General features: G+C 33.0%; 1 protein-coding gene across 5 annotated transcripts; it reads right to left on the bottom strand.

Moving 5' to 3' along the window:
• Positions 1–1406: 1406 nt before the first annotated feature.
• Positions 1407–26191, bottom strand: LOC123556626 (uncharacterized). Of its 5 annotated transcripts, XR_008370905.1 has the most exons (8): positions 26046–26191; positions 24693–24894; positions 21506–21681; positions 21265–21348; positions 14787–14833; positions 12738–12917; positions 4722–4814; positions 1407–4210 (listed from the first exon to the last, which is right to left on the bottom strand). XR_008370905.1 is itself a non-coding variant. In XM_045347510.2 (5 exons), the coding sequence occupies exons 1-5, from the start codon at positions 16279–16281 to the stop codon at positions 4158–4160; spliced, it is 468 nt and encodes a 155-aa protein (XP_045203445.1). In that variant the 5' UTR covers positions 16282–16335; the 3' UTR covers positions 1407–4157. The 5 variants fall into 5 exon arrangements, 2 of the variants coding, with proteins under 2 accessions (XP_045203445.1, XP_045203446.1); XR_006687498.2 differs by lacking the exons at positions 21265–21348; positions 21506–21681 and having other exon boundaries at positions 26046–26190; XR_006687501.2 differs by lacking the exons at positions 21265–21348; positions 21506–21681; positions 24693–24894; positions 26046–26191 and adding exons at positions 7547–7677; positions 16581–16699.
• Positions 26192–27395: the final 1204 nt, after the last annotated feature.

The raw sequence follows: 27395 nt of genomic DNA on the forward strand, positions 1-27395 counted from the left end.
ACATTTGTTTGCAGTAAAAACTGATCTAGCCCGCCCGATTAGCTCAATAGGGAGAGCACAGATCTACGGATCGCGGGGTCGTGAGTTTGAGCCCTATGCGAGGCGTATTTTCTCCGTGGCGATTTAATAAAGACATTGTCTCTGAAATTATTCGTCCTTTACCTCTGATTCATGTGGGGAAGTTGGCAGTTACTTGCGGAGAACAGGTTTGTACTGGTTCAGAATCAAGGGACACTGGTTAGGTTAGCTGCCCGCCGTTAGATAACTGAAATACTATTGAAAAACGGCGTCACACTCAAAACAAAGAAACAAAAAAGCCAGATCTTGGGTTGGATAATATTTTAGACACTAGTATCATATGGGGATTAACAACCACGGCAGCTACACTAAATATAAAGGATAACACACAAAAAATAAAACAAAACATTAAAATTTTCTACTTTCAAGTGAATATTTTATAACCATGGGTTGGAACAGGAAGATATTGTAATTATTTCAGATAAGTAGAATGAAATAAATATATTATTTATCAAACGAAATAAATTGATGCAGTGAGTATTGATTACTCAAGGACATAAATTTACTGGATTAGACATAATCGATTAATCAATAAACGAGATTGACTTTTTAAATCTCCCGTGAATGTTTCCGCTATCTTCGACAATATCCGACAATAATCGTCGATTTTCACCGAGCATTTGTTCGGTTATTGAATAACCAATGAGTGATCAGTAAATCAACACCCCGCCTTTCATGAAGCTCCGTAATCAGTATTTGTCTTTTTTTTTTTTTTTTGAAAGATTGAATGTAACGCTGAAAAATTCTTTTCAAATAAAGTAAATTTGTATTTATTTACATAAAATTAGTAAAAATATACGGCATTAATCTACTAAATATGTAACTGCTAAATTCAGGATCGGTTGAAAGATACGTATGCCGTATTTGCAAAATAGACAAAAACATAGTGGTAATGTAAAGCTTTATTACCAATTAAAAACCAAGAAAAAAATATGTATTACATATGTTGGCAGATAAGTCAAGTTGGTCTGCATTGTTTTTATCTTGCTGTACTGCGAACATTTTTATCTTGCTGTACTGCGAACATTTTACGCATTTTAATTTTCGCCATTTTTGATAATTTTTGTTCTTTCATTCGGCTCAGTTTTTCACTCGAAATTTTCAGTCGATCCCCACCCCTACGCCATAAAAACATATATAAATTCTCATTTTGAAACGAAATAGTAATATATTTAGAAGCTGTTCAATATATTTCGGAGCAACTTTCACTGCTTCGCTAGACTTCGGTAATAGCCGATTTTTTTACAATATCCTGCAGTTTCAAGCGTGTCTATGCGATAAACTCACTTTATTTCGCAAGAGAATCAGAATAAGTAGAAAGAAGCATATCCTCGTAGATATTTACGTCCTTGATATAACGTTTACTACTTACAGAAATTTAGAACTAAAATTTAGTTGTGAAAAAAATAAAAATAATGAAATTGCATGGAAAATGCTTACAAATACAAATGATCAAAAGAATAAAATATTCAAGAAGATTGTTTGGAATCATAGAATGCAACCAAGCAAAATAAAACGTTTTATGGAGCCTGACCATGAGAGGAAACGCAACTCAAACACACTATCATTTTACTGCAGAAAACAAACTGCTTCATTTGAAAATACCTCCCAAATTAATATCTCACATAATTCATAGTTCTAGTTGCAGCTGCTCGTTATAGCTACAGTAACACAAAGATTAATTTAGATCATTTTTTGTTGACCACTTGCATACCCTCGTTAGGTTCGGGGAAATCCTGTCTTCAAAGTACTTCATAAAATCCTCCATCCAAGCCTTTTGTAGTTCGTCAATTGCCCATACTGTCTTTCCGAAATATACAGCACAAATGGTTCTTGTAGCAGTTAACTTCTGTTTATTCTGTTTATTTATGGTTCTGATCTCACCGTCACACATGCATTGGGTCGACTTGGCAACATATCTATTTTTTTTAACCAATCTTAAAAGATAAATACTACTAAAATTTCTCTGTTACTATGACGCTAACATCATATTCCGATTATCAGACCCGTGACATTGCCGTGACGGTAATAGAAAAAAACTGTGACAGTCCGTGATAAATGACCGTCAAGGGTCTTAGTAGATTTGCGTATTATTGGAGCAGCATGACGGAAACACTGATAATTTATACAAAAACACATACGTGTTTTTCAATGTAACCCATGTCAAATATTGGGAAATTGTATTCAAAGAACGATACTTTGAAAAGACCTCACTGGGCCGACATCGACATACTTGGAGCTCACCAACTCGCTATCTCTTCATGTGCGGAAGCCGTCCGGCTGGTCTAAGTCATTACAGGTTTTCTTACATAAAGAGGTAATTAATATACATATATCCTTTTATTTTAGTTTTTATAACAAATTTACATTACTACTGAAACAATTTTCATTTGTTCCAAAGGATTACATCCCTTGGACTGTAAACTGATATATAGATATATTATTGATACCAGACAAATACTTGCATAAATCCTTCCTGAACCATGAGTTGTCTTTAGTTTTAAGGTACAGGCATATCAATTAGCTCAAAAGTTCATGTATTAATATTACGAAAACATACGGAGACTTCAATATTAGACAATATTAGATAATGAACTCTTCAACATGTAGTTACATTACATAGTGATAATTTAAATCTAATTAGTTGCAAAATGTGTGAAACATATAGTCTCATATAGAAACATTTACCTATCTTAATAATAACATTTCATATTGTTTCTGGTACCACAAATATTATTCAAATCATTTCAAAAAAAGATTTGTAGTTCAGACGACATGATATAGATACATAGATTGGATAGTACGGGCTTTTCCTGTATTTGAATAGCTGCTGGTTCGTAAACCTAAGCATGTCATAGGTCTACTGAAATCTGTTTCAGTTCGCTTCGTGTGTTCGAGCATATATCAAAATCGTTAGTATTCGAAGCCGATTGCGAGGAATATTTTCATTTTCTTGATACATGTATTAATATCCGATATTAGAGAGGTAAATTTTATGGATCGCAGTAATTTTGTATCGTCTTTATTCATTATCAGCAAGTATGTTTTCGTAGATGTTGCTTGAGTCTCCAATTCGGTGAAAACGTTAACTGATACCACTTCCGTTGGCATTTACGGTTACCCGTGTTCACAAATAAACAAAAGAAATGAATCAGAAATTCCTCCTGCGACTGTGAGAAGCCTCTGATGGATAAAAGTATACCAGCATCATTCTAATAACTAAATGAGCAAACTTTAACGTTTTGTATTAAAACGAAATGCTGCATTAAAGTAATAGTCATTTGCAAAATACACTTATAACCTCATATACTTAATGAACTTCTAAAACCTCTCCGTATTTTAACAATATCTGTTATATTATTTCTAATACATTTATGACTTTTTCAAACGTTTAAAACATGTTAAAACTGACTACCTCAACTTCAATGACAAATATACCATTAAACTAACTTGTCTGTTGTGGAAAACATCTGTGACAAAAATGCTTTTTTTTTCCTGCGCCATGTTTCTAATATTTGGTTTGATACCCAATATCCGAACCTCTGTATCCATATAACTTGATAAAATCAAGATATTCATGTGTATTTTTGTGACTTTTCTAAAGGTGAGTTCGAAAAACGAATAAAATCAAATGATTTCATGAATACATTTTGAATTATTTTGTATTTTTATATATTATTGATTAAAATATTTTAATGCAAAATATTTAAATTGAAATCTTAGTTTATTGGCAAAATATCGAAGGGGGCATTAGAAGTTTTATTTAAGCGTAATACCACTACAACTAGATGTCCTGCGTTATAATGTAGCTTCGAGGGAGTTTAGCATTACCTGTTACGAATACAAGTCGAAATTAAAACACGCAATGATTAATGCTGATTGTTTCACAAAGCTCTCTGAACGCGGTTGACTAGGGTATACAGTCCATGGGGCCCTGTCATAGTTGCGTGTTAGATACTGACCATAATTCGTTTTACAGTAACCATGTATGCATATCACACTCGCTGTTAATATTCATCAAATCATATCGTATACAGTTTATGGAATTCATGTTTGTGCACTCTTTGTACGTCGCTGCACTAAATGTCTATGTAGAATGGTTCTTCTGGAATATATTCAGAAGCTGCAGTTCCTGAAAATATGGTTAGGTCAAATGATTTATTTAACTTATTCATTTGGAATAGCTCTGTCTTATTATATAAAACCAAATGATGCCGTATGTTGATTTTTTGTATGTATCAACAAGGTTTAGTCTTGCCACCTTTTGTTAATTACTTTGAAGTTTCTAGAAAAGAGAATTGACTGTAACTAATGCTCTAAATGGCATATTGTTGTTTGATATATTTATGACATAAATCTAATTTACTATTAACAATAGATAAGTCAGGGCGCGCTATTATTGCTAAGCCTATTTGAGAACTACATGACGAGTTGCTGACCGTGGAATTAAAGGAGGATATCCGAAATCAATGAAGATAATTTTATGAAACAAATAAATAAAAATGTTTCACCGATCTATTTCTATACATAATATTTTCACCGTATGGACTATACGCAGTGATATATGAACATGTTAATTATACCACCTAAATGTAATGGCATAACTAACTTAGTTTTATTTTCCTGAAAAATGTAGTACTTACGCAGACCAAATATGTCAAATATAATGACAAACATCACAGGCTCCATACAAATTATGAATATTTGAATCTGCCGAATGTTTTGTGCCCATGCTTCTGAAAGATAAAATAGTTTTCTCAGTAGATATTGTAATATTGTGACATGGTTACTGTTTCATTTCAAATTAAGGTATGACCCATGTGTTTGAAGAGAATTCAATTTCTACAATAAACCTGCTTTGAATTAAATATTTCAGGGGCATAGGTTCAAGCCCGACTGTGACCAATTTTTTCCTTATATTCCTTTTTTCTAGTATGTTTTACTTTTTGTCAAGACATATTATTGATTTTTTGTACAAAAGTGATCTTTTTATTTGATAAGTGATTTGTTGCTGTTCTACGTAAATTTATCTCTGAAACAGAAGGGTTGAGAGTTGGACATCTTTGAAAATACCGAGTTACATGCGGAAAGTTCTCTGTTTGCCTTTACTCTTTAAATTACATATTGTGGAAGAAATGTAGGTTGGTTCTTCTTCTGCCCCAAGGTTGTTTTTTAAATGAAGTGAAAGCCATTTAAAACAGCCCCACAAGATTCGACCTTAATTGTTCAATGTCGGAGTTAGGATTCTGTCTCATTAAATCCTTTTACTTGAGACACCATATTCACAGTTTTATTTTGTGTTTTATAATTGTTTACTTAGTTTGACGTTTCTTTCATCAAAATTAATGGAATAATGAATTCTCTGCAAATGTTTTGGACAACTTTGAAATTTGTCTCCAATTGAGTTTTAGGAAGTTTTTTGAATTATACAAAATTTAATAACGGCTTGCATTGGTAACACTGGATACAGTATGTTGATGTAACATTATTTTGAACATTCGAAATCATTTACCATTAGGTGGGTCATACCTCAAATAAACTAGATTGTAAGTTTACACAGTAGCTGCCGCGAGACTAAATTATCTTCAGCCAGTCCATGGATTTATATTTTGCAATAAAAACCTAAGGATCTATACCTCGAAACCCCCGAAAGAAAAATACTCTCACTGACAACTGGGCAAAATAAATATATTCAATTCAATTGTCATCTGGCTTTACTTTAGTGAAATGATATGCCAACCGAAGACATGATTAAAAGAGAACAAATAGCCAACAGATGATAGTCATTTTGATTTATAAGTATTTATATTTTGATTCTTAAATTACGCTTATCTTATTGGTCGATAACTTTATAGAAAGAAACATTCACCACAAAAATGTGTAATTATTATCCCTTCGAAATAACCTACACTTCATTAGTTTTATACTTCAATGATTTCTATTGTATATGTTTTAGCGGGGTTTTTTGCACGAACTTTTCGTGCATTTCTGTAAGAATATTAAGGCTTTTTCGCGCTCTATCTTCACTCTAGGTGAACATTTGGCAGCAAACACAAGTTTATAAACTTATAATGTCCGATCAAGGAAATGGCGACGAAAGATCTTCTGACTTCAAGAAAAACGTTGCCCATGAACTGAAAGGAATTTTTGAAGCAAAATTCGCAGATTTAAAACGTGATCTGAAGGAGGATTCTGAGCGGAAAGGTGACAACGTCAGGAAGAAGGTACGAAGTGATAATTACATTTCTTTCAAGATCAATTCTTATAAGAAATAGTTTCATTTTAATTCTGAAATTTAGGATTTGATTGACACTACTAACTTAAAGAAAGCCATAAATCTCAGAAACGCTTCTAAAGCTCAAGAGAATTTGAATGAAGCTTAGCAAAAAATAAATCACAGAAATAAGTTTATAAGAATCGCAGATTCCTCACCTTCTGGATGGTCCACAATAACGGAGTATGAGCAAACAGATGAAAGAGATTTTTGCAGTTTCAAAGTACTAGGCATCAAATTCAAGTACTTTTCAGGACCTGTGCGAACCATGGGTGTATATTTCTGCCAAAATATTTTGAAATTGTGCCATGAACAACCAAGTTATAGTCCAGATAGGTCTACAAGTGTTGACTGACAATTGGGAGGATGTTCAACGACTGACATCATCCCTATGTGTGCGCCAGTTCTAGCAGGAGACAGAAGTAATAGCAATGTTTGATGTTTTCTACATTCTTGATTGAACACTTTTTAAAAATTTAATTTTCTAATATATGGCCACCACTACCTTAAATTTCTAATAGATATTGAACACCTTAAGTATTTCTAACAGATGGTTAACAACCTTAAATATTTCTAACAGATAGTGAACCACCTCAAACCACCTCAAGTAATCTTAAATATTTCTAATTGTCACTCAAAAATGTTCTGGTATGTAGGACTCTCAATGAAAATTATCTTATATGATAATAAATCACCTTAATGTCCAGAAGTTGTGTTGAGCTACCTTAAATAATTCTTCCTATACTAAGATACTGAATGAATAAACAGGCTACTTCTAATCAGGCCACAAAAATATATAAAGTGTGTAGTAGACCAAATAGCTATCAAAGTATCTTTCAAGTTCAGAACTGACTAGTACTGAAGTAAATATATTTCTTTTTAATTCACTACACAAAATATTATATTTGAAAAATTTCTATTAATTGACTATTTGAGAAAAGTACCTTGGACCTTTCACCAATGAAATTTACCAAAATTCTCTAATACAAAGAAAACCTGTAATTTGTTCAGGCTAAAATTAAACAGTAATGTTCGAATGAAATAAGTACATGAATTTTGTATACTGGGTATCCCACTTTAATGTTAAACACATTGTATAATACACAAACAGATTTTCTGAAAATCTATTAATAGAACAATTTTACTTTATGCTAAAATTAGTTAGCCACTGGACCAATGAAAAATCAATACTACCTTGTAATGAGGATGTGGAAAATTGCTGGAATCCCAAAATGTGTACTGTAACTAATAAGGTAGCAGGATACACTTCGAATTTTGGCCCCCGTCAATATTTGTTATAATTAGAACTTCGTGATTTTGGGTGTCTGTAAATTAAAGTGAGAGATAATGATTGTTAATTCTTTAGAAAAATTATACAGCCGACATATGTAAAATTCTGATGTCAGTTGTAAAACTAAATGCTGGTAGCTTTGTATGAATCAATGAGGCACCTTTTCGCGGAAAATTCAAATCACGGAAGGATTCTGTGCTTGTTGATTGATACTCAGGAACATTTTCGCTATTTTGTGAAAAAACGAGCTGGATGGGCCCCCATTCCGTTTATATCCTGAAGTTCAGTAAGGACTATTAAATTGAGAAATGCAATAAAATTGGGCATTCTTCTTGCAGTATCATTGTAGGCTGTTCAAAAAGTGCAAATTTGATGATTTTGGCATGCTATTTTTCATGGATGGTGTAAAACTTTCGTTTTGATAACTTTTTTATTCTTGTAGGAGAATCCTGATCTTGCCATTAATTAAAAACACAAAACATGCACGCAATTTATAAAATGGCCATCCTGATTCTGCTCATAAGGGAAGTGCAATATTGCGACTCGCGACATTGTTTGTAAGACTGTCCGTGCCCAAACTTTTCGAATCTAAGTGTACCCTGCTACCTAAATGGGGATCCAGAAACTGAATAAAAGAAAAATAGGACAAGTCTAAAAATAAATACCAATGACTAAGAATAGTATCATAGTACTGGCTTGTTGAATATACCTTTTAATTGTTAAATATATTGTTTTTAAAAGAAATATTTATTTTGACGGCAATTTCAATAGATTTAAGAGATAAAAATTGGTTTGAAAAGAGATAGATAGAAGGTACATCCAAAGAACTACAAAATACATTATAGGTATTTGATACAACTTGCAGAATCCTTCAGCAATTAGTTTAATTCTGTTAAAATCCCTTTTACCAAGTTAATGTGACTTGTGAATTTTCTTTCTTTCTATCTTTTACAATAGCACATCATCTTGGCTGATAGTAATTTTTTTTTCATTTGTACTTTATTGAAATCACTCAAAAACCCTAACTGATTACTGAAATACTAAACAGTTGTAAAGTTTCAACATCCAATTTTGAAAAATTTTGATTGATTTAAATACACATTAATTTTACATTTCACTCAAAACCTGTATGATATAATGAACACAATTCTATCAGACCACTAGCTGTTTACTGAAGGAATCACTGTGTAAAAGTCAAATCAAAATAAGTGTAGACCAGTCTGTAAATACTGTCTCTTCTGTCAATATTAAACCTGTTTCCAATCTTTTCCATACATTAAAAGTTTTCATTTTACTAGTATAATCTTTCTATGTATGTTGTTTCGTCATAATCACCGGCTTTTTTCTGTATCCTAAACTCAGTGTTGTTGACCTCTGTACTTGAATTTGTACTTCTGTTCTGTCACTCGCTAACATTATTCTTAAAATTTCTTCACTTGACAAATTAATCACCACATATATATAACCATCAACATCTGTGTGAAGTCTGGAGTACACCTGACATTGTACTTATAATACAAAATTATGGTTCATGTGTTTTTTAGGAGTATCCTGCACAAAGCTCAGCAAAACTTTCTCTCAGAACTGATTTATAAATTAATGTTACTTGTCAATCTGACTGCATATCATTTAACGATCACACATTTACAGTTGACACCTCATCACGAACTCTCACTGGGGCTGCATTGTTGTCCTCGCTCTTACTTGGAACTTTACCAGTTATTAGAAGGAGAAATGTGGTCTGTTCTGTTCTTTATTATTTCCTTAGTATCTGTTCTATCAAGACATTTCTCAAACTGTACTCTACTCATATCTGGTTCTGAAAATAGACATAATCATACCTGGTTCTGAAAATTGACAATCAATACAATTCGCATTGTTAAAGAATACTAACTTGATTACTTATTAAACATTTTAAAATTATGTATACTAGGTCTTTATTAATTTATTCATAAATCATCATGATAAAACATATTTAAGCACAGTGGTCCATTACTCCAGAAAAGATAAAAGCATCTTAAGACCTCAACAGACGCCAGGTTCTACTTGTACAATACTAATTATCTCAAAGATGTACAATTTTAAAATTGTACATCTTTCACATTCAGACAGTATTCCACTCCTATATAAATAACAGAGATTTACCTAGTAAACATAGTGCATAAGGTACTGAAAAGAATGTAACCATTATTTATAAAAATAATATCCAATGAATTTGATTACACATGACAGAAATGAGCCACGCCATTAGAAAACCAACATAGTGGCTTTGCGACCAGCATGGATCAAGACCAGCCTGTGCATCCACGCAGTCTGGTCAGGATCAATGATGTTTGCTTTCAAAGCCTATTGCAATTAGAGAAACTGTTTCATAGCGAACAGCATGGACAAGACTGTGCAGATGCTGGTCGGAAAGGCACTATGTTGGTTTTCTCATGACGCGGCTCAAATCATTTAACTTTTCAGTGTCATCCTTTTTCCATTATGCATTGGAAGCCATTTTATATTCAGATTTGTGTTATTTTTTAGCAATTGTTTCTGAAAATTTCATTCACTTGCCTGTTATCAATTAATTATACCAATTTGTTGCTTGTCAACGTGGGTGGTACGTAAGGCAAAACTTACGAAATAGAACATGTCCTAATCTGTAAGTCAAGAAAGATTTACGAAATCAAGGAATAGCATCGTACACACGATAACATTTGGCTGACATCTTGAATTTAATTGTTGTTGTACAACAAAAACCTACCGTCTGTTGATGGCTTTAGAATGAACTAAAATAATGAATAAGCAATTACAGTATCAAATGACAATACAATATAATTTACATGACGCACCAGACTTTTGGAAACTGTAAACCATAAATGAACAGGCACAGTGCCACACCACTTTAGACAACTTCCGCACTCATTCTGGTGCTGTTCTATTTTGTGTTGATGTTGTATGTATTTCCATGTTTTTTTCCAGTATTTATTTTGGAAATTTTATGGAAAATGTAGACAAGCTTACTGTCGCTGAGTGGCTGCTTTTTAATTTCTGACTTTTGCAGCCACAGTTTGACCGTCACAATATAAAACAAACTGTATACGTTGGATTAGTTCGACTAACAAATTATGCACCAAGACAAATGTGGTTTTCTTGAGGGTGTTGTGAAGATGCAGCTGCTGATTACATTTATTGCAACGTTTAAGCTGCCATGACAAGTCGTCCAATTCAATAAGTCCTTCCTTCCTACCATTCTGGAAACTGGACAAAGTCCTCATGGATCACTAGTGTAGGAATGTTCCGAATGCCGGACAAACTGTCCTTTTTCACGAACCATATTTAGATCTATAGAAATAATTCACAGTCTGTTCCGGTACTCTCGAGAAACAGTTACTGCTTAAAACTGATGGCAAACGTAAAACAAATGAAAGACGTCGTGAGACGTAGAATTCGTCAACTTTTCAGCCAAAACACTGCATCGACAGGATTAGGAAGGTATTTAATTTAGCTAATTTAGCTATTTAATGCTAATATAGCTACATATGGCTAAAATGTGAACAAAAGAAATGTATATTTTCTCACCCTTCCTCATATTTTTAACATGAGCATCCTGTCACTGTGTCCATCTATTCCACACCATTTTCTACACAGAATTGATCAATCAAGTACAACATTTACCGATGCAGTTAATTGTTAATTGCTTTGTTTAATTGGCGAATTAAGCCCAGTTATGCAAGTAACCACAATAGCCTGTATTAAACAGCTAGAGTGACTTTAAGGCCAATGTAAATTGAATCCAAGTTTAACATCCCTGAATGGTAGTTGTCTGCCCATTACTATATCTATTTCAGAGTATTTTGATATTACATAAAATTTTGATAGTTTAGCTTATGTTACAAGTATGCACAATTTTGTTTAATTGCAATTAATGTCCGTTAGTTACTGTTGACACAAACACTGAACACAAAAACAACTTGTCTTAGCCAAACAACAGTGTGATGACCATGCAGTGTTTATATAGTGCATTAAGCTGGTAGGAGGAAATCATTTGTAACTGTATTATTGCATGGAATTTCCATGAAAATGTGCAAGTTTAAATCTTCATTCAATTCTTTTCACCTCCCTTGGATTGGTTACACATTATACATCCAAGCTATAAAACATGTTGTGTGATATCACAGATCTTTCACAAATGACAACTTTCTGAACATATTTTCATAGATTTAAGAGTGCTTAGGAAAGAAGAGCTGAAAATTAGAAATATTGTGAAAAATAATGTTTGTTTTATGTACTTATCAGATGATTTACTTTGTGTGATGGAAGGATAAATTGAAATTATTTCTGAAAAAAATGCATCAGTAAATATTTTTTATTATTTCTCTGAAATGTTACAAATGCCAACTTCAGTTGATATGCAAGTAACTAATATGCACCTATTTACAGTTTAAGAGTAATTAATGGAAACGTGCAGTTCTTTTGTTCAATTTTTAGCCATATATAGCTATATTAGCTATAAAAAGCTAAATTAGCTAAATTTAATACCTGCCCCAACCTGATCAAGACGACACTTCCACATTGCGCCAAAACAAACGACCGCTTTACGAAACCGGTGAATGTCGTTAAAAATCTCGCGATAAACTTAGATTTAAAGCCTCAACGAATAGTTTCCTTCTAGCTTTTCCATTAAGACGCCGATTATTGAAGATTCTCTTGGAAAGCAAGCAAGAAATAAGTAAAATTCAACACACTTAAATTTTTCGACTTTACGTAAACCGAAATTATTCGCGTATGCGCACAAAATGTACCGAACTACCTTAACTAACGCGCTGTGCTATATAAAGATGTCTAACATCAGCCATTCACATTTAGTAATTCAATCAGTAGCCCCGTTACATGTCGATAAAATTGTGTGAACAATGTAACTGAAATATTAACCAAACTGCATACCTTAAGTGTCATCATAAAATAAAACGCTTACTGTTTGATAATATTTGTGAGTATCCATGTCTATGGACATGACTTATCGGCCTCGGTGAATATGACCTTGATCAGGTCCATAATCATGGATATTCGCCTTATCATCATGCAACAAATGTTTATTACACTGACCTTGAATAATCGCTCCAGTCAATCCAGCAACAAAAGCCATAATGATAAGACCAGGAACGGGGGTATCGTGAACAAGGCCTGCTGGCCAAACAATTAATCCAGCCATTATTCCTAGTATAATAGCGGTGATAGTGGCAGTAAGGTCTGAAGCACGCTGTCTGCCTTCGTCTGAAGGTTTAACTAGCGATAAAATAAAATTATTATAGTACTTACCTAACCTTGAATATGTTAACATAGGTTTTCACTATTCATTTTCATAGCCATTAACCATTTTAACCTTTTACCTGCTATATTTCTAAAATGCACTTTTCCATCATTCAGTTTCAGAAGTACCAATTCTTTTTCAAAGGGGTGTAACAAAATAGATTCTTCAAGTACATCACCTCATCACACATCTTATCAAGACATTGTATTTGTTGTATATAATTCATTATAATATAATTATATTTATAAATGATTATCAGAACGACCACCGTTTCACGTCTATAATTGTTCTTGCAACGCTTGCTAAAAGATATTGATATTTTTCTTTTTGTTTGGTTTGGTTTAATGTCGCACCAACACAATTAAAGGTCAATGGCAACTTTCCAGCATTGATGGTGGAGGAAGAGCACAGGTGCCCCTCCGTGCATTATTTCATCTCGAGCGGGCACCCGGCTAGAACCACCGACCTTCCGTAAGCCAGGTGGATGGTTTATTCATATGAAGAATTTAACGCCCCGAAGAGGCTCGAAACCACATCATTGAGATGCAAGTGATTTGAAGTCAGCGACTTTAACCACTCGGCCACGAAGGCCGCTCTTATACATCACTTCACGTGATGTGTGGCATGGTGCAAGTTCGTGTGTCTGAACGTACATAATGTTGCCTTACATCAAGGTGGAAATTGCTATTCTTATTTAAATAGTTGAATTTCTGATGTTTACAAATATTGTAAAATCAAGTGTTTTAATTATCATCAGGCGAGCTTCAAGATATAGATGTCACAACGAAAGTACTTGTTCTTTACTTAGTCTATCCCATGTATTCGAGATTATTATTAATAATTGGGTTTGTTAGTGAACCGGAACACGGAACAATGTGGGATCAGGGGCCGTATTCATAAAGCATCTTAAGTTTAAGTTTTGACTTAAGTTGAAGATTTTACTTAAGTTTGTGGTGATTTCAGCTTAAGTCTAAGTACAATCTTAAGTCCTATTCATAAAACAGCTTAAACTTAAGATACGTAAGAAATGACTTAAGTCAGAAAACTAAATAGCGTCGTGAGTACGATTTAAGTGTTGTTTTTCAGATAAAAGCACTTTAAACATTATTGTGCATGTTGTATCTGTCTGAAATTAATGTTGTTTTTTTTTAATGTTTTCGTCCACAATAAAAGCCAAGAATTACTTATTAAGTTGTTTATTAAGTTGTTTCTACTTTCCAGATTTTATGAATAACAAATATACTTAAGTACAATGAATTTCTTACTTAAGTAATACTTAAGTAAATAATCAATTTCTTATACTTATACTTAAGATGCTTTATGAATACGGCCCCAGTATTATAACTGTGGGGGTGGTGATGCAAGGCGTTACACGAGTACCCATATTTATCATACTGACCCTATAAATTACCATGGAGAGTCACTAACAAACTCAAGGATTGGTTTCTTTTATTGACCATGAATTTTTAACCTTGAACAACACGAAAATTGACTGAGCCTCCACAGAAAAAAAGGGGTCACCATATGACCGTATTTTTATCCAATGAAAATGCTAGACATTTTGCGAGGTAAAATAATATAGAAGGTCAGATATGCGCAGTATCGTCAACATTTAATGTAATGTTTTGTTTGTTTCCAACAAATATCATTTGCTAAAATATATTTTTTTATCTTTACTCCTTTGATCAACTATAACTATTCCAACTGAAATTGTTCAACAAGAATAGCTTCATCCGAAAACTGGTTTTCGACAGCTAATAATTTACGAAAGTGTAACCGTCCTTATATGATTTATCTGTTGTCAATATCATGTGAAGAAAAAAATATCATAATCAAATACATACTTGGTAAGTTGCTGTTCTTATTCATCCTTTGACGAAGAATCATAATACTGAAAAAGAGATGCTCTGACGACTTATAATTTATTTGCATGTACAATATAAGTCAAATAACGTAGCCATCGTAGCTTGTCTCATAATCTTATTTTGTAAACTTCTGCCATATTCGGCTTTTAACTTAATATCTATACTTAACTGAGCAGTGGTAGAAGGGCATGACAGGATTTCTCTTCGTTCATAAAACTACAATCATAATGAAAGAAACGTACTTAACCTTATTGACCTCTACTAAGTAAACACCGAACCTTGTTACATCTTTCCCGGACACAAGTTTGTTTATATATACACATATTACGTATACACACATTCAAAATTTAGTCAAAAGAGTATCACAAACAGAAAGATAAACACTTATGTTCCACTTAAACAGTCGATGGCTAATAGCGAGTTTTAAGTTGTTAAAAGAGTGTTTAGAATCACTCGTAACCCCAACCGTATTTAAAACGTATGAGACAGTGTCTTCTCAAATACATGTTGTAATAAGAATACGTGTTGGAAAGCATAGAAAGCAACCAAGCAAAATCCCAACAGACATGATCGGTTTAGGTCTGTTCATGAGAATAAATAAAATATGTTATTGCATACCAGACAGCATTTTCCCCTGGTTTTTGTCGGTGCTAGAAAACATCGTCTTACACTCTGGAGTTTGATTTATGAATGAATGCGTCAATTCGTACGCTACTATTGTAACAAAAGGTAAAGGTACTGATGGAAATCATTGGCTCTTAGGTAACTGTTTTGCGGTTACTCGGCAGAACCTCGTTACCGCCGAAAGCGTAGCCCTCGAGCAAGATGTTTCCATCTGTACCTTCAAACGTGAAAGTTTCTTGCATTAAACCTCTTACGTCCCTTAACATCAGCCTCAACGAAATGAGAACAGAAAATTGAATGGAGTCTGTGATCCTAAATGACCAGAAATGATCACATTACCAAGTCACTGAAATGCCCATATAGATGCATGTAATAACAAACCCTAATGAACCATCTATGTACTTAATCAATGACAATGCAGAGCAACAAGATCCGGTCAGTTGAGAAGGAATACACATATTATTGCAGCTATGGCTAAGTTGCATTTAAGATGTACTTTTCATGTGGTATCCCACCAATCGCCGTCATATATAATCAAAGTGGAAAACCTAGAAGAGATGGATAACAGGCATGCGGAATGTCTTAGAATGATAGAGGCAAAACCATTGTTGATATCACCTTAGATACAAGAAAATTTACAATAACCTATAAACTTACAATGTTAGGATGTGATTTAACTTAACGAAATCTTTACTATTTTGGAATCAAATAGTATTTAAAACTTTGTAATATAGTAAACTATTTACACAACTTACAAAAGTGATTTCCCTCGTGAAGGAGTTTTATTCCTCACAATGTTTACACGCTCTATCAAGTTTACTAAATTGAGAAATAAGTCTTCTAATTCCATTGTCTTCTAACAGAAAAGTGCTTGCCCCACTTCGCCTTACTAAATTCTAAGGGAACATTACTAATTTACTCATGTTACTTTGACGTATTACATTTCTATGTTTTTTAAGAAGACAAAAATGTTCACTTACAATTAGTTATTTTGTCAAAATTGTTTTAAAACTAAAAGACGGTTTGCTTCGTAACAGTAAATGCCATGTTTAAGCATTTTCTATATTTTATAGTCTGAACTTGTCCCAACATATTCCACATTTATTTGAAATGCTAGAAAAATATCAAAGCATTTACTAAATAACTTACCTGTAAGTTCGACAGTTATATCTTAAGCTTCTATAAGTTTAAGTAAACTGTAGGTTTGTAAAAAATCATTCATAAGATACACCTGTTTTAGATATACACATTAGTATAGTCTAAAAATAGTCTTATTCTTTTCTTACTTAAGTAACTATAAATATTCTTACCGTAATTTCTACATACAATTACACGTCATTACAAACTTATTATGTTTCATGTATTTTTGGAAATCTACTTATTTAATATCTATTCCATATGTTCGCTGTAAATGTTTCTAAAATACTTCAATCATTAAATAAACTTAAGGATGTAGTACATCTTGTAACCAGATTAATATTTATTAATGCATAGCAATTTATTGTACTCGGAGTCATTATATGTTTAGCTGCTAAAATCTCATGTTTGTTTGTTTCTTCCCTTCAAATAAAAGTTCCGTCAAATAAGAGTATTATCCAAGTTTGGAGGGGTGATAAAGGTATTTTATATTGAAAGGAAAACGAAAGTATTAAACGAATATTTAACAATTTTCAACTTATTTCGGTTTTCCTCTTATCTGTAGAAGTCTGCAATATTGATAACTTAAGTTTATTAGTATTTACATTAGTTTTGAAATATTAGCTTAAAAGATATATGTAGCGTGGCTCATGTATTAATGGTTATGTATTTATATCATTTTTAGGCAAGCATATATAACAACAAGTCTTTGGTGCCGTTTTCTTAATGATCTAAATGGAACGTCAGGATTAATCTATAAGCAGAATATCAAACACTTTACATGGCACCCTATCGTATCTTAAGTTATAAATGACCGTGGCAAAAGAGATGTTTAAAATGTGTTATATCTTACTTTTTATGATTTCTTTTAAATATTGAAAACGTTTTTCTTTCCTCATTCATGTAGCTCCAAAACCACTTTACATTTACCATTTACAGTTTTTGCGTTGTCCGTCCGTCTGGCCGTCCGGCCGTCTTTCCATCCGTTTGTCCAGAGTCATATCTAGAAAGTTGTTTAGAATATTTAAATAAAACGCCTTAAACATGTTCACCACTATAGGGAAATGCTGCATGTCAAGTTTCTGTCTGACTGCCCAAGTAACAGCAGAGTTATGGCCCTTTTTAATTTCCAGTGTTAACTATAATAAGGTATTATATATATGGCAATTTCTGCTTTGTAACTTGTGACTTATATGACCTAGAACTATGAAACTTAAAGCAAATTTAGATCACCATAATGCGGTAGGGAACTCACAATTGCGTCAGGATCTCTTCGGTAACTTCAGAGTTATTGCCCTTTAATTGTCTAAATATCCACATGCTTGTACATAACAAACTAACCAATTGGTAGAATATCATTAAACTTCTCTCATGTTTTTCTATGAACATTTATTATCAACATGTCAAGTTGTGTGACCAAACCCGGTCGCCTCCACCGCCCTAGTCACATCCCCTCCGCCTGCCCACACCCACCTCACTTTTTTTCTTTTTTCTTTTTTTAAACCTATAACTTTCTATGAATATTTATCAACATGCAAAGTTGTACTCTCCCCAATGTTGCTCCTCCATCCAGCCACCCCCACCACTCGATCATGCAGCCCCCACCCTAAACATTTTTTTCTCACTTTTTATTTTCCTTCAATATCTATTATCAACATCTAAAGATTGTACCCTCACCGGGTCACATCCGCCTCCTACCTTATTCCTTTTTTTCAATTATTTCATATCAACATTTGAAGTTGTAACAAATGTCAGGACATCAGTTCTTTTAAGTTCAAATGTAATGAAATCATTCGCTTTTTAGTAACGTCCTTAACTTTTAGCCGGATATATTTCCTTGCCATTCCTCACCACAAAACCCATTCCGCGGGGTATATCAATTCATCGACTTTGCTTGTTTTAGATTTAAGTAATATATCTATTTTAGTTTCATTTGTTTTAAGAAAATGTTTAAAGTACTTCAACAATATTCCTCATTTCACTTTTATATTGAAAAATATTTGGGCTTGCAATTATTATTATCTTAGGCCATTTTGAACAGTTAAAAATCTCAAACTGTTTTCACTGAATATATCAGTAGTAAAGCCTTTGAAAGCTAAAGTTATATAGGTTGCGTGGTCTGTATCAATGGTAACAATAATTTAGTTCAAGAAATCGCATTTTCCTAAAGAGATATTGACAGTTTTAGTATAGGTATTAGTGTCGAAGTACCATTTAATCAAATATGAAAAAGGAAACATTAAGTATTACAAATAAAACTGCTCAACTTGATAATGACTGTGATAATTAATTTTGCACACCTCTACCTTTCCAATAAAATAAGTCATCAACAGCTATCTTCTTAATACCGCATGACGTTTCAATACTGAACCTGAAATCTTCAAAATATTGATCATTACTCAAAAACACGTACTTTCAATTTTGCGCGATTACTGACATGTAAAGTCACCACTTGTATGATGTCATTCTGACGCAATGATGTTTTGTAGCGTTCCTGTGGTAAAGTATTGTTTATTTCGGCTTTATTAAACAATTTAGCTTCAAATCTTTGACAGGCTAATCTAATTGTCAAGAGACGAATAAATATACAAACACATTTAGATTTTCTCAAATGTTATCGTACTTCTCATGTTTGCTTCCGATCGGACATTCACATATTCAAATTAATGGTATACTGCTTCCTTAAATCCTAACTTGCACTTTAGAACTCGGGTAAATTTGGAATATATAGCCTACAAACTATTTTATGCGTGAATGTACCAAAAACCACGTAACTAAATAATACTTCTGATAAAATATTCATATATACAAACGTTTCAAAAGCAAGCATACATATATCGTATTTCAAAAGTATGTTATTTATATGATGTAGTTATCCAAATATTGGTGGTGACGGTGGTTTTATAAACAGAAAATATGTTCAAGGTCAGTCTGGTCTGACATACTTAGTAGTATTTTGGATAATTGCATTTTTCCCTAGTTTGGTTTCCCAAAAAGTACATAGGGTGTGTAGATAAAAGAAGGGCTTTAAACGCGAAATTTCAAAATGCGGACACAGTCTTTATTGAATTTTGATTATACAGTAGCTATTATTGGATCTGTTCAATATCGCATGAAAAGCTCTTTTTAGAGTACTATTATTGACCTTATGTAGTAAACCAGAAAAATCGATGTGAAACATAGCGTATTTGCAAAAAATAAACATAAATTATAAACTTTTTATCGGCATTATATGTTTTTCACATTCTTATGTCGTTCTGATTTCTGTTAGTATCAGTGGCGTTTAAAAGAGATATATGAAGTTAGCCCGATAGCTGGCTTGGTGGCACAGTGGATGAGTGGATAGAAATTTGAGCATTTTGTATTGATACTTTTGGCGGTTTGAATATTTCACATCTCCAATGTTGTAATTAACTGGAGTTGTTTGTTTAAATGTTCCGGGTTACCTTGACCTTTGACCTACTGATCTCAAAATAAATATGGGTCATCTGCTGATCATGACCAACCTCCGATCCTAGGCTCAAGCGTTCTTGACTTATTATCTGGAGACCGATTAGTCAACCGACCAACCGACCTACTTACATCAGCAAAACAATATACCCCTCCCTCTTCGAAGTGTGGCACGGGAGGCTAAAACTTACACGGGTCAGGAAATCGAACTCACGACGAAAAAGTAATAAATGTAACGCGATACCGCTCACCTTATGATGAACTAGTGTTTGCATTTGGAAACCTTTTATACTGACTTAGTCCACGTCATTTTTTTATTTACATTGCAAAAGTAAATAAGCCTAGATATTTCATTTTTAAGGATAAGGATATTATGGATATCGATTTGTATTTCACGATCATGTTTACATTTTTAAAAAATGCGTAAGAGATTGAATGAACCAGGTAGAATTGTGTTCTGCAGGCACTTTGCACGTTGTGTAAAGACAGTGTGCCGTGCAAAGTTAAAGTTTTCTTTGTATACCGATTATATCTAAGAAAGGGGTGGGGGTCACACTTACTTTACATATATATCTGATGTTAAAGAAATTATCACATGTCAAGAAATGCTTCACTCGATACGTACACTGTGATTGTAGGCCCCGAAAAAGCATAAATAAAACATGTTTTTTCATAACAACCTAAAACTACGACCTTCGATCAGCTAATGTCAGCTTAAAGGTCTTTCTTTTTTTGTTGTTTCTTCTTTTCAATATAGCCAGCAATTAAGTTTTGTTTCATGCACAATCAGCGATAAAACACGCTTGTTTCGTGAAAGAGCATCTGCAGAATCCCTCCAAGCTAGTGCACCAATCAATCCCTCGGGATTCTGCAGATGTTGTAACACGAAATAAACGTGCGTTAACCCTATATTTATTGAAACTGATTTAAAAAAGTAATATTATTATTTTCTCTTAGAATCAAGCGATGTTAAACTTTGAAATCATTGCATATATTTTGTCTACTCCTCAATCTATTCTATTAAATGTTTATCAAGGAACTATTTCAAGACACTTACTGGAACCAAAGAGGTAAATAAAAACGGACAAAGCTAAAACTACTAGACAAGGTAAAAGTAATTCTATTTGTGGAACATGTTTAGAAACAACTTCTGAAAAACAAATTATAAATGTATAAAATAAGTGTATGGACAGACGTAACGCTTAATTAAAAAAACAAATCACATTTTTCTTATAATATAATTTACTTCTTATAGTAAGGTAACTGTTGTGTGTCGATGCTTCCTGTCAATTAAGTACATCGCAGATTAGACGTCTCGTCATCCACATGGCTAAAATGGAAATCAAACAGGATTGTAATGGCTAGTGATTGAATATTCATTGATAATTTATGCTGAAAAGTTTTTATATAATTAGTCAAAATTAAAGAAACAGTTACTTTAACAACGTTTGTTATTTAATTGAAATATTTTACTTTTTAACACTGACCTTGAATAGCCATACCACAAAATCCAGCAACACCAGCGCCTACAAGTATACCACCCACGGGTTCAAATATGACCATTCCAATAGACCAGACCAGTGCTGCAGACATTGTTGTACAATGCCTGCTACTGTGCCAACAACTTCGGAAGTATTCTTTTCATGATCCACTGTAACATTCACTTGCGATGAAATATTAAACGAAGAAAATACTAGTAAGTAATTTATCTGTCATACGTTTTTCTCCTTTTAGTATCTTAAGGAGGTAGGTTACCTTCATATTTTATGTGCGCATGTCCAACCGGAAGCTAACGTGACGATTTACGACGACGTTTACGACAAACTAAATGTGTTTGTATATTTATTCTTCTGAAAACAAATCATGAATTTGTCTTCGATTTGATGTTTTATGGTATAATAATACAGAAATAATGAATAAATTGGCGCAGAAACGCTTCAAAACAATTTTGCCTTAAAGTGACGTCATTGACGTCATGACGTTACGTGTCAGTTACCGCGCAAAATTAATAGCTTTTATCTTGAAAGTACGTAATTCTGTACATTTTCTTTATTTTAACTATTTTCAAATAACCATTATTTGCTAAAATATTTTTATGAGTCTTTTCTCTGAATAATAATCAATATTTTGCTTCTTTTATGTAGATATATTGAAATGTTATGCGGAATGTAAGAAAATGGATGATGGCAACCAATGTTATTTGGAATATAGTTGGGTGAAAGATTACTTGTTACGGCCATTTTCAAATAAAAAGTCTAGCAGTTTGATTTGTTATACATATTTTTCAGGTTCAGTTGATAATTTGTTACTTATATACTAAAACTAAGATCTAAAATTGTTCAAATTTCAGTAGAAAATTGTGGTTTCTTGAATTAAATTGATGTTACCATGGAAACGAAACCCGTGACCTATGTATCTAAATGTAAAATTCAAAAGCGTTGCCACTAATCTATTTAAGAAACACAGCTTCGGCTTTTTATTTTCATTTCAACAATATCCATTAGAATAATAGCAGCACGCTGAACGATTTTTCCATGAAAAATGGCCGACGATGGGTACTGCCGTACGTATTCCAAGCTGTGAAATTTGTTTGAATAAATGCAAATAACACGAAAATGTAACCTACGTTAGAAATAATATGTTTTAAAGCTACATCAACTAGAAAGATAATCTTATTCAATATATTTTTTTTAAGAATTTACGACAAACAGCAAGATAATAGCTATTTTAAACATCTCTGTTGCCATGGTTACTTTAAAATTTAAGAAAAATAGAGTACCATGTAAAGTGCTTGGTATTTTGCTAATAATATTACCCAAATATTTTATGTTGGTCATTAACAGAATGGCACTGAAGTCGTCGAAAACCCCAATTTTTATACATAGTTGTTTAAAAATGAGAGAAAATGCGTTACCATGGAAATACGAGCCCCGCGACATATACATTTTAAACTTATATTAAAAATATAACGTGCATACCAATAAATTTATCAATTATGCAGGCTTCTATGGATATCAATGAAACTAAAATACAATGAAAAGTGTTAAATACCCGTATTTTCCTTCTTCTTTCAATATGAAATACCTTTGGAGGGTCATGTTCTTCAAACCTGGATAAAAATTGAACTTGAAGGGACAGAGACAAACGAAATTGAGATTGTAGCATTTAAAACTTCATATTACACGAAATACAATAACATGCAGCGGTTCAACTAATTTGAATTTACCCTTGTAACAAGGTAACCTACCTCCTTAACATTCAACAGCTATCAGAGGTTCTCTGTCCGACTTCCAATATTTGTTTGAAAACGTTTGGCAAATTTAAAGTATTATCGTTCTCGACCTGCACTTTCATTAACGCATTGTAATATAACATTGACGAATAATAAGTATTCTATCCTCCTTTGTTGACATAAATCATGTCAGCAATATAGCAAAAACAAATCGAAACAAGACTTAATAAACTATTTGGTGTTAGTACATGGCCTATGTTAACGCAGATGCCACTGCTAACACAATCAGGTACAAAGTGACTTTTTATGCGTTAATAGATACGTATATATTTTGTTCTCAAGTGTTTTCATCTAATGTATTTATTCATACCTATAATTTCTTTGCATACCGGCTTATGGGAGCATATTCATCACGTAACTTGTCAATTTAAGACTGCCTCTGTGAAAGTTAGCGAAATTAGGCTTTTTCAAGAATGGTAATTAAATGTGCAGCAAAAGTACATCTTACCCGGCTAGTGATGAATTAAGCGGAACTCTATTTTGAAGTTATTTTGAAAACACTCAAGGAGCCCGAAACACTCGCAATTATAATAATAACATAGATTCAAAGATACATTTTACGGCCACCATGCAAGTTTATCAAGTCCTGGAAAAAAAATAAAGTTTGAAATGATTTAAATTGCAAATAATCAATTAATAAGAGCTCTGCTAAGCGGGGCAATATACTCTCAAAGCTCTGGATCAGAGGAGTAGGAAGTACAAGTTAACGATTTTGGGGTGATACTTAGGAACAAGAAACTAAAAGTGATTTTTTATTCTTCTTGGGGCGGGAAAGGTGGTGTATATGTTTGTATTGGAGGGAGGGAGTTTTGTGGATTATTGCATTCCTCAAATCACTTCATTACCACCCACCTTTAATCCAGTTTTATGTTCAATATCTTAAATAGTTTTGAAGTTGTGCTCCGGAAGCCAAATACAAAGGACAGATTATCGAAATGTGATTGTCAAAATTTGACCTTTAAGCTCCTTTATTTGTGACCTTGACATTTGACCTTATTTATTTGCTCTGAACATCGTCTTATCGCCATCCATCTTTATGCCAATGTGAAAGTCAATACTTTGAATGGTTTTTTAGATATGCCCTGGGCACGAAACATGACAGACAGACGAACACTCGTGCAAAGTAAAAATGAAAACTAATTCAGTTTCATTCAGTCTATTTAAATGGGCAACGTGCTGAATCCTAGCTGAGTTAGCACATTTATGGTAATATGCTTCTTTCCGTGTGCATGGAACATTGAAAAGTCAAAAAACTACCCGAAGGGAAAAATCAAACACCACTGAACATTTTCAGAAGTATAAAAAGAATATATCACTCTCATACAACCAGTTGGGACTAGCTACAGATGCTGAACACTATACACATCAAAATGCAACCATACTTTTGCTTTCCACATTTTGGAATGAGTTGGTAGCAACAGATAGATCACTTTGTTCAGTCGTCTTGTTAGCCTCTTTTCTGTCAGTCACGACTGTTTCTTTAATGTGCGTTTTATTTGATTTCTTTTTTGAAAATCTGTTTCCATTGCCCTTATTCGCCATCAATCTGTGAGTTGAAGTTGAAGCCGGAGAACTATGTTACTGCTGAAATATATAGGGATGGCTTCGTATTACCGAATTAGTTTTTGCTTGTTTGTGAAGGAATAACACATGTTTTCTTAAGTATAACATATGAAGAACCCCGTGGGATTAACTGACTCAGGCACCAACGTTTCTCAAGGAACGCTTTAGATACCATAACACGTTAAAGAAACGCTGTTCTAGCAAAAACGTTTAATTAGATCAATATTTCACTACGCGTCTCTATACTCTCAAAATTATTTCAGGTATGCGTTACAGAGCCGTTATACGTTAATACTTTGCTATCAAACGCGCATATTTGTTACTATTTGTCACTTTTCCATAAAACTATAAATGACAACAATTTACACATTTTTGCTGGCGTTCACGTTGAAAATAAAAAAAAAAGTACATTCAACGAAACATTAGTGCATTGTGTTTGTACATTCTAAATAAATGTTTTCCAGTTTAACAAAAACAAAATAGATCGACTTTATGCATCGAGGCGTGTTTGCACTTTTAGTTCATAACAATACAACGGTGAACACCGAGGATAGCGTATAAGTCACGCCTCACTAATTGACGTTGAACTATACCAACTGTAATCGAGATGATACCATGCATTTTAAAAGGTGAGAAAAATTACTGCCAGCACAAAACCTTGACGCGTACATCTGCTATTCTTCCTGTATGTGGCAGTAATAAAAATAATCCTCTCAGTCATTACAAATCCAGAAAGCTTGAATTGTCACCTTAAAGTCTATAGTTATATTGTTTGGTCCACTTGAAGCGCTAAATGAAAAAGCAGTCCCAACTGATATTGAAATATTGTTTGAATTTGTAACTTACTTAAGGATATTAATTTTGCTTCATTTCAAATAAACATTCCAAGAATTAACAAGAGTAGCCGAAGATCCACAAAAAGCTGGTTTATACACAACAGGTAGTTTTACTTTCCACTTGCACGTGAATCAGACAATTGACAAAAGTAATATGTGTTAATATGTTAAATTGGTTACAGGCAATTGTAAGATGATATTGATGAAAGAGCAATTTGTTTCAATATCAGTTGACATCAGCTTGTCTTTATTTTACTACTATTTATATAATTTATAAGAATAAACGCAAATCCAAACATATAACTGTAATAGGTGTATAAATGATAAACTTGTCACCTAGTTTAGATACTTTCCACAAATCGTTTTAGTCGATATCACAGCTGTTACCATTTATTAATCCCTTCAAAAGTGTTGAAACATGGTTACACACCAACATATTTAAACAGTCAACATGGCATACCTCTGACTCTTATTTATATATAGCCTGGTCCTAAATTTGTGTATCACCACTTAGGCCTATATTTACTATTTTGTGGTTAGAGCGTTCATATTTTAAATGTGTACTTTAAACCATCTATTTACTAACTATAATATATGTCTGTTTTATACCTATGAACACTGATGTTTTTATTTGTCATATCACTGTAACAGTTAATAACTGCTAAATTACGTCTTCATTAAGCATAATATAAAAGAAATGACAGAAATGCAAATATTCACAATTTTTAAATGGAAACATTTCCAGATAGGCCTACAACAAACATTAGACGTTGATATTCTTCTCATTCTTCTCCCATAATATGTATGTTAATATTAGATATGTGCGATATCATGTTTTTACTCCAGCTCCAAAAAAAATGACTATCGGATAGAAAATGTTCTAACTTAGAAATCGTGTACTCACACTTACATATTTCGGTCAAAAAGAAGAAAGTTATCGCACTTTCTATTTGCCTGCAGACAAAATGCATTTTATAAAAGAAGAAATCCCGATCAACTCCTTGCATTACGGAATCAGAAGAGTTATCCCGTCCAGTACGAACAGATATGGATATTTTGGACTCTAGTCCGATACGAGAAGACTGTAGGTTTCAGACATTGTTATATATATACGTAAAAGACCGTGAATACATTTGACACAGTACAATACTGGTTTCTATTTCATCGACACGTGATAGAAAGCAAAAGCATTCTGTTGGTAAAATTTATATGGGTGTGAAATAAATGTATATATCTAACATGTATTATTGCTGAACAATACGGAAAATATAGCGGGAAAAAAGATTGATAGACATGCCTTTTCATATTACTTATTATATAGTTTAATTGTATAAAACTATTACGTAAAAATATATACCAACACACATCCTTACAGTTTTAATGTTTTTAACATAATTTAAATGTTTAAGGTACTTTCTCTAGAGCATGGTTTCGTCTTAAGGGGACGCATATTGCTACATTCACAGTTCATACAGCAATGCGGAAGGGGTGCATATTCAAGAAATCGATGGTGGGAAAATAAAAAACATATTCCTAAACTGATATAATACTGATGGACACCTGTAATATTCAGTATTTTGTGGATAAGGATGTGGTACTATGAATGTAATAGGAAAACAGAGGTGTTTGTGAAAGTACATTCAACACAAAATATTAAGCTTTTGTATAAGGAAAAAACAGGTTTTT

The sequence above is a fragment of the Mercenaria mercenaria genome, chromosome 5 (genome assembly GCF_021730395.1).
Source record: "Mercenaria mercenaria strain notata chromosome 5, MADL_Memer_1, whole genome shotgun sequence".
Taxonomy (NCBI): Eukaryota; Metazoa; Mollusca; class Bivalvia; order Venerida; family Veneridae; genus Mercenaria; species Mercenaria mercenaria.